This window comes from Arvicola amphibius, chromosome 13 (genome assembly GCF_903992535.2).
Source record: "Arvicola amphibius chromosome 13, mArvAmp1.2, whole genome shotgun sequence".
Taxonomy (NCBI): Eukaryota; Metazoa; Chordata; class Mammalia; order Rodentia; family Cricetidae; genus Arvicola; species Arvicola amphibius.
This window is the reverse complement of record NC_052059.1, coordinates 44,848,824-44,865,601: the sequence shown is the minus strand read 5'-3', so window position 1 is coordinate 44,865,601 and position 16,778 is coordinate 44,848,824. Positions and strand designations below refer to the sequence as shown.

General features: G+C 45.5%; 1 protein-coding gene and 1 pseudogene across 3 annotated transcripts in view; both read left to right on the top strand.

Moving 5' to 3' along the window:
• LOC119799946 (tumor necrosis factor receptor superfamily member 10B-like) overlaps window positions 1–16,778 on the top strand; it is a 50,175-nt gene that overhangs the window by 28,599 nt on the left and 4,798 nt on the right. The window contains exons 1-6 of one of the 3 annotated variants that reach the window (XM_038309856.1): window positions 4,615–5,034; window positions 7,768–7,840; window positions 9,392–9,502; window positions 11,274–11,382; window positions 12,285–12,496; window positions 13,003–13,094. In XM_038309856.1, coding sequence (XP_038165784.1) covers window positions 4,903–5,034; window positions 7,768–7,840; window positions 9,392–9,502; window positions 11,274–11,382; window positions 12,285–12,496; window positions 13,003–13,094 — 729 coding nt within the window. In that variant the 5' untranslated portion in view covers window positions 4,615–4,902. The other 2 variants (XM_038309857.1, XM_038309858.1) reach the window with 2 other exon arrangements.
• On the top strand, window positions 253–2,468 carry LOC119799947 (annotated as a pseudogene).

The window sequence follows — 16,778 nt, the reverse complement described above, 5'->3', positions numbered from 1 at the left end:
CAGACTCAGCAGTTAAGAGCACTGGCTGCTCTTCCAGAGGACCAGGGTTCAGTTCCCAGCATCCACCCACATGACAGATCACAATTGTAACTCCAGCTCCAGGGGATTTGACACCCTTACACAGACATACATGCAGGCAAAAATACCAATATGTATAAAATAAAAATAATACAGTTTTTTAAAAAAAATGTTCTTTAATTTGAAAAGCCTAAGAAATAGAAAATATGCTAGCTGGTCGGCAGTTAAGAGCACTTGCTGTTATTGCAAGGGACTCAGGCTTGGTTCCCAGCACCCACAAGTCAGCTCACCACTGCTCTCCAGCTCTAGGAAGTGTAACACCCTCTTAGGTGTCCATGTGCACCAGGCACGCATGCAATCCACTTACACACATGGAGGCATTCATACCTACATATGAAATAAAATAAATGTATTTTAAAAAGAGAGGCAAAATATGAGTGATGCTACTGTTGAATGCTGTCAATCATTTAAGAAAGAAATATTATTCTTATACAATTTCCCCCAGAAACTTGAGTTTATTTTCTAAATCCAGGGTGATAATGAAATCTGAACTGTACAAAGTCAATACAGAAAAAGAAACAGATGGGCTAATATCCCTTGTCAGTCCAGACACGAAGACATTACCAAATCAAATCTACCAATATGTAAAAAAAAAAATTATGCCAACTCTTTGCTGCCAGACCTGTGCCATCATGGGTCGCATGCACGCGTCCCGGAAGGGCCTGTCGCAGTCGGCGCTGCCCTACCGCCATAGTGTCCCCACGTGGCGGAAGCTGACAACGTGAAGGAACAGATTTACAAACTGGGCAAGAAAGGCCTCCCTCCCTCCCAAATAGGCGTGATCCTGAGGGACTTACATGGTGTAGCACAGGCCCGTTTTGTGACTGGTAATAAAAATCTTGAGAATCCTTAAGTCCAAAGGCCTTGCTCCCGACTTCCTTGAGGATCTCTACCATTTGATTAAGAAAGCGGTCGCTGTCTGAAAGCATCTTGAGAGGAACAGAAAGGATAAGGATGCTAAATTCTGCCTGATTCTGATAGAGAGCAGAATTCACCGGCTGGCTCATTATTATAAGACTAAGTGGGCCCTCCCACGCAACTGGAACTATGAGTCATCCAAAGTCTCTGATTTAGTGCCATAAATTCTCCTGTGTACACGAGCAATAAAATAACTTTGAATAAAAAAATTATGACAAATATAGTCCAAGAATTCAAGCAAGATGCAACATGTGAAAGTCCTCAAATTATTTAACAGTAGGAAAGAGAAAAACCACAAGATCACCTGCACAGATACAAAAAAATTCACCTGATAAATTCCAACTGTCATTCATAAGAGTTCTGGACAAATTAGAAGTGGAAGGGAGTTTAAAAAGTTTGAAAAGGGTATATATAATATATATATTATATATATACATATTAATATAACTGGGTGGCTAATGACTCTGTCTTCAGGCCCAATAACCTCAGTTTGGACCTATGAATCCACATGATGGATGGTGAAAACCATCTTCTGCACATTACCCAGTGGCATGTGCGTGTGTGTGTGCAACACACACGCAAATAAACTAAATGTGATAAAAAATATTAAAACTACCACAAATATCACCTCGAAGGACCCAGAAATCTCACTAGAAGGAATGTACTCAGATAATAATATTTAATTTTGATTTTTTGATAATTTCCTTCCAAAGCTGAGAATAAGACAAACATGTTAAACTTTCTAAACCATTTCCATTTAATGGGGCACTGAGAGGCAATCCCAGCCAGGGCAAATAAATAAGAACTATAATTAAAAGGCATTAAAGATTGGAAAAAAAGAACTAAGATTTTTTTAGTTACATATAAAATGATTGCCTACACACAGAACTCTAAATAATCTATAATGAGGTCATCATATACAAATGTAACAAGATTATAGACTCCTTGACCAGTGCACAAAACTCGGTAATATTTTTATGAGGATGTAGCAGGCAATTCCAAAGCAACAGGATGGGAACAAGTTTCACTACCAATAGCATCCAAATGTTTTGGAAAAACATTTACAAAAGGTGTGTGGTACCTCATGAGGTGGCGATTATAGAAGAGAGGGATGGAATGGTATTGTCGGGGAGAGGGTGTTTGTTGGGGGTGTAAATGTGTACGGTTATTGGAAAGATTGTGGAGGCTCTGCACAAACAAAAAGTAGAACTCTTAAATGACCCAGAAATCTTAGTCTCAGGTTCAGACTCAGATCACCAAAATTGTTGTTTAAAGATAAGTTTGCTCATGTCCACCCTATAAAAAGAAGAAATTCTATCATTCATCAGCACATGGATGGACCTGAAGGACACTATGCTAATAAAATATGCCAGATATGCCAAAGGGAAGAAATGTAGCATGGTCTATATAGCAGTGGTTCTTAACCCTCCTAATGCTGCAGCCCTTTAATACAGTTCCTCATGTTGTGATCCCCAAACCAGAAAATTATTTTCATTGCTACTTCATAACTTTAATTTTGTTACTGTTATGAATCAAAATGCAAATATCTCATATTTCTGATGGTCTTAGGTGACCCCTCTGAAAGGGTTGTTCAACCCCCAAAGGGGTCATGACCCATAGGTTGAGGACCATTGCTATATGGTATTGGATACAAAATCTCCCCACCTCAGCCTTGACAGTAGATTTGACTTCCAGGGGTAATCAAACAGCGCAAGCACTGTCGCTGTCTCGTGTTTCCTGCCATCTCTGTCCTGTTACAAACACACCCCTACTCGGTCTTGTTCCTCTTGGCTGCTCTCTGCAGTGGGTGTCTCCAATGACTCAAAAGCCAGTGACTCATGGCTACGTCTTAATCCTAACAGCATAGACCAAGGACACTTAGGAAAGGCCAGTAGGGTACAGTGTCTCTCAGTAGTACTGTGAGCTGCTTCTTGCAATGCTAGCATTATTTGAGCCAATCAGGGAGAAGCTGAATGATTTGAGAGAAGTCAAATTTTCTTTATTTTTCCAGACAAGGTTTCTCTATTGTGTAGCTCTGGCTTTCTTGGAACTCTCTATGTAGAATGGGCTGGCCTCAGAGTCACAGAGACCCACTTGCCTCTGCCTCCCAAGGGCTGGGATTGAAGAGTGTACCACCACTCTGAGCTCCAAAAGTTACAGATTATTAATAAACTGAATACTTTATTTGGGTACCAGAAACCTTACTGAATCATCTCAGGCTTTAAGCAACACTCTTCCTTAAGAAGCATGCATCTTCCCAGCCCCCACAAATTTTGTTTGGGGTTGTGGCTTAAGAAGCAAGCTGAAACAGACGTGAAGAAGTTTGCCCAGTGATGTTCTGTGCTGGAGATATGAAGGCCTGCGGCAGATGGGAACTCTAACTCTTGTTATCATTTGTCTGTTTGTTTGTTTGTTTGTTTGTTTGCTTGCTTTCAAGACAGGGTCTCACATAGCTCTGACTGTCCTGGAACTCACTGTGTAGACCAGGATAGCCTCAAACTCACAAAGATTTACCTGCCTCTGCCTCCTGAGTACTGGGATTAAAGACATCACTATGCCTAATCTATCTATCTATCTATCGAGCTATCGATCGATCTATCGATCTATCTATCTATCTATCTATCTATCTATCATACTCATATATTATGTATTCAATATATGTTTGCTATATTCAATATATATATATATGTATATATATATATATGTATATATATATATATATATATATATATATATATATATATATATATTTGGTTTTTCGAGACAGGGTTTCTCTGTAGCTTTGGAGCCTGTCCTGGAACTAGCTCTTGTAGACCAGGCTGGTCTCGAACTCAATATATATTGAAATTGTCAAAATGCACAAATTAAGTTTCAATACACTGATGTAAGCAGATGAGGCCATCTAGTGGTTTTGTGTGTGTGTGTGTGTGTGTGTGTGTGTGTGTGTGTGTGTGGTTTTGAGACAGGGTTTCTCTGTGTAGTCCTGTCTGTCCTGGAACTCACTATGTAGACCAGGCTGACTTTGGATTCAAGAGGTCTACCTGCCTTTGCTTGTGCTGGCACTGAAGTGCATCACCGGGGCCCAGCAAAGCCATCTAGTCTATTATTTCCTGTTCTGGGTTCTCAGACATAGCCTGACGGCAATATCGGCAATATATATATATATATATATATATATATATATATATATATATTCAAGAAGAAGAGGAGGAGGAAGAAAGAAAAGGTAGACAAAAGGAGGAGGAAGAGGCCTGACCACAGTAGCCACTTTCCGAGTCAGTTCCTCCAGGGGCAGAAGCTGGAACTCAAATGTCTTCTAACTGAGCGGTTGGCCACCGAGGGCGCAGGCAGGTGTTCCTGCGACCAGCTCTATGCTGTGTCCAGTGTGAGCAACTGGTGTGCAGGCAGCAAGGGGCAGGTGGACAGTGAACTCAGGCTTTCCTTGGTGGTACAAATAGTGTTCTAAACAGTATAGAAGCACAGATTTATCTTCTGTTACTAGGGTGACAGTCATAGTATTAGGCAGAGTATGAAGGGGCAGGCAAACTATTGAGTATTATGAGTTTTGATAATCGTGGACATATCCATGACTTGAAAACTACAATAAAAATGCCATGATTCTTTAAGAAAAAAAAAAAAGTTCAAGTCTTGTGCTAAGTCTGTGAGCCCTGCGATTATGCGCCTCATGGCTCTGCTCCCAGGTTTCAGGAAAGGGATTGGATGTTATTTAGCTCCTCCCAGAAGAAACTTTTCCAGGAGCCCAGGAGCCCAGGAGCCCGAGCAGACAGGTCCCGCCAAGTATGATGCTGTAGGACGGGAATTCAGAGAACTTTTCTCGGCTGAGGAAACAGCTCTTCGTGGATTTTGAGAAGCCGCGGGATCTAGAATCAGCGCAACCCTAACTCCATGAAGTCTCCATTACGCCGCGCTCCCGCCTGGGCAGGTCACACCCCAGGTCCCAGGTCACTCCCGGAGCCCAGACCTCGGCCTAGGGTCCCGAAGACCGGCAAGTTACCAGTCGTTGTCCTTCTGCTTCTGGTGAGTACCGCCCGGAGAGAGCGCAGTGCCCGCTGAGAGCTCCGTGCCCGCTGAGAGCGCTGTGCCGTGTTCTGGAGCAGGAAGCGGCCAGTGGCGCAAAGTTTGTCCGGAGGTCTGGAGCGCACGTGCCCTACGTGCCCTACGGGCGCGCCGGGGTGGAAGGAGGTCTGACATTGTTGGGGGACTCCACTGTGGAGGAGGGAGAACTCGACGGTGAAAGGTGGAAGGTCCGATAATTGGGTGGGGGTGGGGAACCCCAAGATGGGGTCAGGCAGGGTGTGGAAGAGGTGGGCGGAGGACTCTTGATTGGGGAGGATATGACGAGGCAGAGCTCCGCTGGGGAAAGGATCTGACGGTAAAAGAGGGAACCCAAAGATGGAAGGAGGAAGGATCTGACGTTAGGTGGGAGACTGGACCCGGGCGGAGGGGAGAAAGACCAAGGCGGGGCGCAGAGAGATGGGAAGCAAGGACCCAACCTACTCAGTGAAACTCACCAGAGTAACATAACAGGATCTAGATGGGGCAGGGGAAGAGAAACCGGAACCCAAGGGGCAGAAATAATTTAGGAACAGAGGTGCTGGAGGGTTGACCCTGCCTAGCTGCTGAGCGGGCCTCTGTCACCTCTTGGCAAGGCTAGGAGAGAAAAGTGCCAGATTTTGACTTTAGCTGCAAGAACGTGCGAGCTCATTTACAGTGTGACGCCATTGTTTATTTGGCTCAGCAATTTATTGATTTAAAACGAGTAAAAAGGCCCTTAGGGCAAGAATCTGGACTTTTGCCATCTGCCAGCACGAGATTACTGAGGGGGAATTCCAGTTTCTTGGAGTCCACCGATTCTAATTTCTAATAGTCAGAGAGGCACACAAGTGTCTCTTTAGACACACACACATTTATATTCTTTTTTGCCAGGCTGGTTACAGTGCTCCACCTTCTGTTTTAATACTTCACTGTTGAGGTGGAACATGCCTATGTCTGAAAGAAGAATAAAAGTAGGAACCAAGGTTAGGACATGTTCGGCTAGTGCCAGGCAGCCCTGCGTAAGAACCATGTCTTCCAGACTCTTGGCTTTCAGCCTACTTTTGGTACTACTTTTTTAGCTACTTGGAAAAAGAAAGAAAAGAAGGAAGGAAGGAAGGAAGGAAGGAAGGAAGGAAGGAAGGAAGGAAGGAAGGAAGGAAAGAAGGAAGGAAGGAAAAGAGAAGAGAAGCAGAGCAATGGTTGGTAGCATGGAAAGGTGGGTGGAGGAGCTAGCGGTTTGCTATTTTAATGAGTACCGACTTTCAGTTTTGCAAGATGAAAAGAATTCTGGATTTTGTTTACATGACAATGTGAATGCTGGCCTAGATGTAGATGTATGTATACGTAAATGCATTTTTAAAAAACTCTGTGTGAAGCCGGGCGGTGGTGGCGCACGCCTTTAATCCCAGCACTCGGGAGGCAGAGGCAGGCGGATCTCTGTGAGTTCGAGGCCAGCCTGGTCTACAAGAGCTAGTTCCAGGACAGGCTCTAAAAAAGCTGCAGAGAAACCCTGTCTCGAAAAACAAAACAAAACAAACAAACAAAAAAAAAAAACTCTGTGTGAGCAGAAAAAAATAACGACATCTTGAATTTTGCAGGAAAATGGGTGGAGCTAGAAAGCATCATTTTGAGTGAAGTAACCCAGACACAGAAAGACAATTATCACATGTACTCTCTCATAAGTGGTTTTTAAACATAAAGCAAAGAAGACCAGTCTACAAACCACAGTCCCAGAGAACTTAAGACAACAATGAGGACACTAAGAGAGACTTACATAATCTATATGGGAAGTAGAAAAAGACAAAATCTCCTGAGTAATGGAGCATGGGGACCTTGGGGGAAGGCTAAAGAGGGAGGGGAGAGGCAGGAAGGGAAGCAGAGAAAAATGTAGCGCTCAATAAAAATCAATAAAAAAAACCTCTGTGTGTGTGCACATTCAATGAGTTTGTGTAAGTGCAGGGTCTGGCGCTCAGAGGGCAGCCTCCCGTGTCAGCCCTTACCTACCTCTTTGAGGCAGGATCTCTCATGTTCTCCATTGAGTAAGCTGCTTGCTGTCCCATGAGCTTCTAGGGGTTCTCCATCTCCACCTCCCATCCAGCACCAGGAACCCTGGGATTTCAGATGTGTGCCATTGTTGCTTGGCTTTATATGAGTTTTGGGAATTGAGTCCAGGTCCTCATGTTTGTGTAGCAGGTGTATTATCCACTGAACCATCTCCTCAGTTCTTGACTGCATTTTTAAAAACTCTCTCTCTCTCTCTCTCTCTCTCTCTCTCTCTCTCTCTCTCTTTCTGTGTGTGTGTGTGTGTGTGTGTGTGAGAGAGAGAGAGAGAGAGAGAGAGAGAGAAGAGAGAAGAGAGTCACTCATATGATTAAGTAATCACATGGAAACAAGACACTATATTAGAGGATACGTGTTATTTCTAGTTGAGAAAATGTAATTTTTAAAGGCTTTCCTCTAATTTTCTACTATACGGATACAAACTTAGCTTGTTTCAACAGGAAGGAATAAAAGAGAGAGGAAGAGTTCAAGTTTCTAGGACTTGAGCAGCTGCAAGGAACAAAGAGGAATAGGAACACAAGTACTGGACAGTTTTAGAAGGGAGGGAGGTCTGAGATCCATGTCGTTTTAGAAGCTGGAGGGAAGAGAATGTGAGATGCCCCGTGGTGGTGAGGCCAGCAGTCACTAAAGGCAGTTCCTTCTTTGTTTCTACAGAGCGTCTTCGGCAGAGTGCTAGCTGATCACCAAGATGTGCAGCAGAGCCCATCAGAAGGAAAATGTCTACCAGGTGCATTCTAGATTGATTGCCAGTCTTTGGCCCTGACTTCCCCACCCCCACCCCCCCAGCTCCATATTCTTCCAGTCTTCTGGTCTTTTCAGTTCCAATTTCTTTTATACCATAGATATTGATATTTTCTAAATCCAAGGTCATGAAGACTTGTCTTCATGTTTTCTATGAGTTTGGGAATTTCTATGATTCTATTTAGGGGTTTGTATGCAGTATCGGGTAAGGGTCCAGTTTACTTTTTATATTGGGCTATCCAGTTCCTTTCTCTTTTCTTTCTTTTCTTTCTTTTTTCTTCTAGATCTAACCCAGGACCTCACTCATGCCAGATGAGCACATTACCATAGACCTGGAGCCCCAGCTCCAGTTACTGTTCACTTATTTGCATTGTGTGATTTCTGGGGATGCTACAGTCATGGAACGGTACAAACCAGCTGTGTTTGCATTCTCTTCACACATCTTAAATCTCCTTGGAACCTTAGATGGCTCCCAACCTGGTCCTATACCGGAATTATCAAGGTCAGAGTCTGTGCTCTGGAAGTCCTAGCAAGGCAGGCTCTACCATCATCCTCAATAATTTTGCCAATCAAAAGAGTCATTGATTGATACTGGAAGTTAGAAGAAAGGAGATTTGTCCATTGTGGCCATAGTGGAAACAGACAGAGGGTCTAAGTGACCCCCCATCCATCTTTGACATGAAGTCTAGGGTTAAGTTTTATTTTATTTTATTTTCATATTTTTTAATGATTTGTTTATTTTTATGTACATTGGTGTTTTTGCCTGAATGTATGTCTATGCAAGGGTGCCAAATCCCCTGGAACTGGAGTTACACACAGCTGTGAGCTGCCATGTAGGTGCTGGGAATTGAACCTGGCTCCTCTGGAAGAGCAACCAGTGCTCTTAACCACTGAGCCATCTCTCCAACTACCAGAATTATTGACCCATTCCTGTTTTGGCCCCATTCCGTCCTGCAAGGTGGTCTGACAAGTTGCAAATCTCTTTCCTTACAAGTTTCTGTCTTCACCCAGCCATGGGTTTCATCCTTCTTCTTTCCCCAGTACAAGATTTTCAGTTTGTTGGACCACGGTGTCTCAATAGTTGTATAGTCAAAGGTAGAGGTCACAAGTGTCTCTTTAGAATGGCCCCATTCATTACAACCTTGCAGGCTCTGGCTGCTCCCTGTGCCTTTGGGCGCCACTGCAGAGGTAAGACACACTGCTCCTTGCTTCCTAAATAAGTTGCCAAGCTGCCTCCAGGCCTTGTACCTTGTCTGGGCAGCACAATAGAGCCAACCTGTTGAGCAGGGGCAGGTGAGAGAGTCCTGCAACTGTGAACATGGGAGAGCTGTTCCCAATACTCATCTGTCTTGTGGCAGCATAAGCAGGGCGGGGTGGGTGGAGAAAATGCTCCATAGACAAGACCACAGTCAATCTGAGGAAGGCAATTCCTCAATTGCGATCCCTGCTTCCGAGGTCCATCTAACTAGGACACAGATCTTCCCTGCAGCTCCGGAAGTCCTGAAGTTCCCTTCACCATCTTTCTTTCCCTCCTCAGGCTCCTACTTGTCAGATGAGGATGGTTGCGTGCCCTGCATGGATGGTATAGATTACACCAGCCACGCCAACAATCTGCCTTCGTGCATAATGTGCAGCACCTGTACGGCAGGTACAGAACAAAGGGGCTCTTTCCCACAGGTGCGGTCTGGGGAGGTGGGACGCACAACTGCTGCCGACTCAGAAATCTCAATTCCAGCCCGATTTGCCTTTTATCCCACCCTGTTCTCCGCCTGTCCATAATTCAATGGGACGAAAATTAAAAACAAAAACCAAAAACCCCAGAGAATTAATTTGTGCTGTGTTTTAGGAATCGTTGGGACCATCTGTGGAGAATAAGGTGGAAACTAATCCGCCGCTGTGGAGAGCAGGGCCTAGTACCCCCAGATGCATTATGGGGCAGTTGCCACTGCTGCACCACTCATTACATACAACTTGGCACACTTGTCGAACAGAAAGTGCCCTGGTGCCGGCTGTGCCAGGACTTGTCCTGAGGAGTGGCGGGGCTCCACAGGGCACACGATGTTAGAAATGGACCTTGAAGGATAGATACAGGGTTTTAAGTGGACCAGGGAGATCTCAGCCAGAGTTCCAGTCCTGAGGAGGAAAGAGCCCTGCACATTTGGAATAGGGCATTAATCCCATTCTGGGTCCAGCATGAGTCTCCTCAACTCTGCAGTGGGTTTGATACCCAGTAGCCACGAGAAGTTGAAGTCAAAAGTGTGGCTCATGGGATGTAACGCCTGCTTCAAAAGGAAAACAGCCTCTGAGAGTCTCCCCTCTGTCCCTGTGGTCAGTCTCCAGCTATGAATGACATGTTATGATCAATCCTTGCCCTTGGGATGCATCAGCTTTTTTCTTAATATTGGCTGCTTTCTAGTCCTGTGAGACCCGAGACCACTCCTTCTAGAACCTTCCACAGAAACTTACGGGCTTTCATCTTTCCTGCTGTGGGCCTGCTAAAGCGTTGAGGTCGTAGGCTGTTGATTTAGTTTCTTTTCCTGTTTGCTGAGACAAAAGCTCTGTCAATAGCAAAAGGAAGAGAGGGTTGAACTGGCTCGCAGTTCTTCCATCCATCATTGCAGTGAGGTCAAAGTGGGCATGAGCTTGAAGCAGCCGCTCAGCTCCCGTTTTCAGAGAGTAATAGATGTGTGTGCTCAGCTCACTTTCTCCTTTGTATATAGTTCAGGAACCTGGCTGTGGTGTAACACTTCCTTCTGACACGGTTCCTTCCATTTCAGCTCCACTGAACGTAGGAAGTAATAACAAGGACTCGTTTCTATTACACCACAGCCAGGGCATGCAGTCGATGGCTGCCAGGAGCAGCTCTGAGTACTCAAAGTCAAACCAAAGGAACACCATTCATGACCTCATGCATTGGATTTGGGAGGAACATTCATTTAGATCATGAGGACAGGAGCAAGGGATAAGGGACGTACAGAGGGCGCTCTTCAGGCTCCTGGAAACAGGAGGAGCTTGAAGAAGCAGGGACCGAGTGCTCACACCTACCAAGAGCTCAGAATCTAGAACCAGAGAGCCTAGTCCAGAGCCAGCTGGGAACCCAGCAGGACCCCCACTCAGCCATTACTTTCTTTGTTACAGACTAAGATGGTTAATCTCCGTTGTTATTCGATAAGATCTAGGATCAACTGGGAGACAGCCTCTGGGCATGTCTGTGGGGCTATTATCTTGGTTAAACTAATTAGGTGGAAAGATTCCTACACACTGGGTGGTACCATTCTTGGACTAGGTTTCTGAATGATATATAGAAATGGGTCCTCGTTATTACTTCCTACGTTCAGTGGAGCTGAAACAGAAGGAACTGTGTCAGAAGGAAGTATTACCATGATAACCAGGAAACCTCGTCCCTCAAACTCTTACAGGTGAAGATGAAATAATGAGATGCAACTCCACCCAGGACACCAAGTGTCAGTGCAAACCAGGCACCTTTAAAGATGAAAACTCTACTGAGCTCTGCCAGAAGTGCTCCAAGTATGTCGCAGGGCCCTGGAACTCCTACAAGCCCAGGGAACCCCAGAAGACTCAAGCTTCCTTGAATCCTTTTCTTTCCTTCTGACTCCATGGAGAACCCACACTACAAGGTGTTAGGATTCCCACATTATAGCGGCCCCGCCCGCCCTGTCAGCGGTTCCCCAAACATTTGGGGTCCTCTGAGCCCGCTGTGGTCTCTCCATATCCACCTGCAAATCTCTCCGTGTTCCTGTCCCCCACCACCAATTCCTTCAATTTCCCACCCGTTCTTTTCCCTTGGCCAGATACTTTGTCTGCTCTCCATAGAATACAGCATGAGAGTGAGTAGCATACAGCCTGGCTTATGTGTATTTACACCACCTCAGAATTCTTGAGAAGCCTAGGAAGACGAAAGTGCTGCAAGCCCGCAAAAACACGTAACGAGGCTTCTGTGTGTGTGGCTCCCTCGGGGTTCTCAGAGGCACCTGAGCTGACTCAACTAGCCTCGCCCCAAGACCCTGTCCTCTCAGTAACACATGTTACTTCAGGAGTTTGAGGGAAAATAGTTCATTTACTCTTCCCTGACCACCTGGTAGTAAGGTCTGCTTATTGAAGGCTGACAAAAGGGACATGGCTCAGTGGTGACCACACAGGCTTCTGGCCTTCTTCCTAACTTAGGATCTCCCTGTGGCCCAGAGCAGCTCAGCACACACCCTGCCGAAAAGGCAGAAAGGATGCCATCGTGCCTACAGAGAGTTCCCCAAAGACTGCACTGTGTGGGTCTGGATGTAGGGACAAATTTGGAGCCTGTCCCTTCCTTTCCTACTATCTCTGGGACATTGGGCAGAGTGGGTGCCTCCCCTTTCACCACGTCTGGCCAGCAGCCTTTTCACAGAATCTTATTTGTTCCTTGTTGTGCCCAGGTGCACCGATGAAGAGTCTGAAAAGGCTTCCTGTACCCCGAACACAAACCGGAAATGTGTACCCAAAGACTCTCGATCTAACTTAGGCCTCATCATAGGGCCCTTGATGGGGCTGCTGCTGCTGCTGCTGCTTATTATTCTTGCAGTTGTATTTATCTGGATTCCTGGGGCACGGGGGCGAGCATTGCAGTTCGTGAAAAGAGCCTGTCCAGGTGAGTGTTGGCTGCGGTGGGTCCCTTGGACACCAAATCTGAATCTCTCTAACCTGCCCTTCTTCTTCAGAATTGCCCTCCCTGTGTCCTGAACGCCATTGTCCTTGAAGCTTAGACCTCTCCTTTGCTCCTGCAATTGATATGCCATCTCCTACTTCCCCCAAACCACAAAAGCCCGGAATCTTACCAGTCCATCTCACTGATGGTTCCCTTGCTGTTTTAACCAAGTCTGAGAGAGTAGACATCAACTCTCAACTGAGGATAAAGGTCAGGACAGGAGAGGGCCCGGGACAGCTCTGGTTACTGCAGAACCAGAGATTGTATGTGTGTGTATGTGTGTTATTTTCCTTCAGTTTCTCCCCAGGTGCCTCCTTGGCCTGAGGGTAGCCCCAAGCAAGAGTGACCCCTCCCAGTCCAGTGTTGGAGCCTCTTACTCACTCTGCTCAGATAAAAGAGGGCTGATGAGTGCCCTGCCCACTGGCTGTGGCAACCTCCTTCTCTTCTAGGCCGTGAACAGCAGTCTGAAAATGCTGTGCCTCTCACAGAAGTGCGGACATCCAACCCGGAAAATGACTCTCCTGCAATGAAGGCCTCAGAGGTTGTAGCTCTGCTGAGGAGCAGAGTTTTTTTTTTTTTAATTTTCATTTTCAATTTTATGCATATGAGTGTTTTATCTACATGTATGTCTGTGTGTCACATGCATGCCTGCTGATCATGGAGGCTAGAAGAGGACATCGAATCCTCTGGAACTGGAGTTTACAGCCAGTTGAGTTCTGGGAATCAAACCCAGGCCCTCTGGAAGAGCTGCCAGTGCTCTTAACCACTGAATCATTGTCCCAGCCCTGAGAAACAGGGTGTTTGAGGGGCTTCACAGCTCAAGCAGAAGGGTACATCTCCACCTGTCCTGGGTTGCTGTCCTGGCTCACTAAAGTGATTTAGGCTCCGAGTCCACTTTCAAGCAAGTGGCCATTTTGAGCTTCCACAAGGCCTCAGACCATATTGCAACTCTGCCTGCTCCTGCGGGTGGGGTCAGGCGGGAGTGTGACCTCCTTGGCACAGTAGGAGGAGGAGCACATAGTGCCAGCAGCAGATCATGGCTGTGTGAGCCTAGGGTGGCCGCACTGAGATGGGTGGGACCCTGCACGGGGCCTTGGGTGTGGGCTCCTGAGTGGCCTCTTTGCCTTCTCAAAGCCATTTCCACACACTTGTGTCCCTCAGGAGGATCTGTAGTTCAGGGCGATGGTCATGCCGAGCCCTAAGCAGCAGAAAGTGGCCGTTGGTTCTTTTTGAGCATATGTTGGACAGACGATGGCTGGGATAGGTGTCCCTGGAGACAGTGCTGGTTTGTTGACAACGTGGCTGTTGTCATCAGATCCTCTGGTCCAGGGGATGTAGAGACAGGGCGACAATGGACAGGCTGCACATGGCCTACGTGTGGTGACTGTGCCATTCTGTAGAATATGCTGAGTTTCTGTGATATCCATGCTGTGTCCTCAGAGCCTGGGGCAACACAGGCATGGGGCAGATGCTGTGGACAAGAAAGGCTGAGTTCTTGGGTTTAATTTTTGTTTGACATATTGGGGCCTCACAATACTAGACTTCACGGCTGAGCTACATCCTCAGTGACTTTGTAAAAGCGTTTTATTGGGACCATAGCTCCCTAAGTTGCCCAGGCTGGCCTCAGCTTTGTCCTTCTGTCTCAGCCTCCAGAGTAGCTACCATGACAGACCTATGCCATCAGGTCTGTCCAGATACTTCTCCTGTTTTCACCATTTGTTTGGTTTTCTGATCACATTTGTGGGGAAGAGTCCATGAAGTGGAATTTCCAGATCAAGGTTACTGAGTGTTGTTTGGTGCGTCCATAGGCACACACACAGAGACACACACAGCCGTGCCTGCACACACACACACACACACACACACACACACACACACACAATCAGACACACACTTACACATACAGGGTATCATACACACAATGTCACATACACATTGCTGTTTCTCATCTTTATCGGCTCATATGTTTTGACCAGAAATTTAGCACTTTCTGCTGAATTTGCTGTAGGAGAGCATCAACTATTTCACGTGTTCATGGCTTTGTTTTAAACAGTTTTGCAGATGTTATCCTAATGTCATTAAGAGCTTTGTAAGAAAAAAAATGCTTCCTATGTAAATGTTTTCTCTCATGTGGGTAATAGATCTCTAATTTCTTATATTACACATATATGTTCATATGTGTATACATGTATGTAGGCATTAGCATGTGGAGGCCAGAGGTCTTTGTCAAATGATTTCCTTACTTCTCTTCTTCACCTCACTATGTTCTTAGGCAGGATCTTTCCCTGGATCTGGAACTCACTAGCTAAAGTGGCTGGTCAGCAGGCCTCAGGGATTCACCGGTCCTTACCTTCCTGATGCTTGAATCATAAGTGCAGGCAGCTATGGCCCATCTGCCCCCCCACAAGCTTTTTAAATTTTATGTTATGTGTATGAGCATTTTGCCCGAATGTATGTATGTGCACCCTGTGTGTTTCTGGAGCCTGATGGGGTCATAAGAGGGTGTCAAATCCTCTGGAACTGTCAAATCCTCTGGAACTCTCTGCCTGAGCTTCATGGCATGTTAGGCATCTGGACTCAGGCCTCATATTTCTGTGGCACGCATTTTACTGACTGAGCCATCTCCACAGCCCCACGTTCCTAATTTTTATCCTTCAGTTTGTTCTAATATTTCATTTTGAACTGTTAAAATCAGCAGATACATTTGCTTCCTGTTCCTCATAGGCTCCCCAAACCCTTCCGCCAAAGTAAGATGAGCCTCTGATTTCTTGGGGAGATTTTTTTCCCTACTGACTCCACTTTTCACATATTTCTGTGTTGTCTAGATGGAGTTTATCTTGTGATGTGATATTGTTCCTAGTCACCATGTGACTCTTTCAATTCCATTTAAATATTGAGCCCCCCCACTCCCCTGGTTCTTCCCCACTCGCAAGTCAGATGTTCGTCTTGACAGTGGCTTCCTTCCTCCTGGACCAGTCTGTTTCACTTTTACAACTCTATTCAGCTTTTATTTTATAAAGAGAAAGGGAAATACATTTAAAAACAGCCAGTAGCCCCTCCGCTTAAGTGACAGGATGCTAACTGTGCAGGAAGGGGTTCAGTGAGTAATAAGAAGACCATGCAGCTCACCTCATCCTGAGCGCTGCTCAAGCCCCACCTCTGCCTGAGAGATGAGCTTAATTTCATTTGCTTTGGATCTTTTCTTTAACCTCTTTTTAAAAAATTATTTATTATGTATACAATATTCTGTCTGCATGTATGCCTGCAGGCCAGAAGAAGGCACCAGACCTCATTACAGATGATGTGGTGGCTGGGAATTGAACTCAGGACCTTTGGAAGAGCAGGCAATGCTCTTAACCGCTCAGCCATCTCTCCAGCTTTTACACTGTATCAAAATCATTACATGAAAGACTCACAGACATACACACAATAGTCAGCAGCATATCAAGTTTTCTAATATATTAAAATAAGCAGATATTTATTTTTTCAAAATTTGTCAGTTTACCCAGATACAATTTAGTATTCATTCATAAGGGTTTTTCCCATGCCCAAAACAATAATTGGAATTTTTATTGAATTTGTCTTAAATATTAAAAGGGGCCATGGGGAAGATTGTTCAGTGGCTAAAAGAACCTGCCACAAAAGCCTGATGCCCTAAGTTTGACCAGTGGAACCCACGAAAAGTCAGATATTAGTAGTTTAGATCTCTTAACCTCGTCACTCATACAGGAAGATTAGAGGTGGAGACGGGAGAAGCCCAGAAACCTGTGAGCTAGCTATCCTGGAATATGCAATATGGCAGAAACAAAAGAGATTTTCCCTCAGTAAGGTGGAAGGCGAGAACTGGCTTCCAAAAGTTGTTCTCTGACCTCTATACGTACACTGTGGAACACAGGCACCTGCACACACACACACATACACAAACACATGGTAATAAGTTTAAATATAAAAACTAATCTAGTAGGTATTGAGATCTTGTAAATAGTCAATTTTTTTTTTTTTTTTTGGTTTTTCGAGACAGGGTTTCTCTGCAGCTTTAGAGCCTGTCCTGGAACTAGCTCTTGTAGACCAGGCTGGTCTCGAACTCACAGAGATCCGCCTGCCTCTGCCTCCCGAGTGCTGGGATTAAAGGCGTGCGCCACCACCGCCCGGCTCTAAATAGTCAATTTTTAAAAAAGATTTATTTTATGTGTTTATGCACGCACAGTGCCCACAAAAGCCAGAG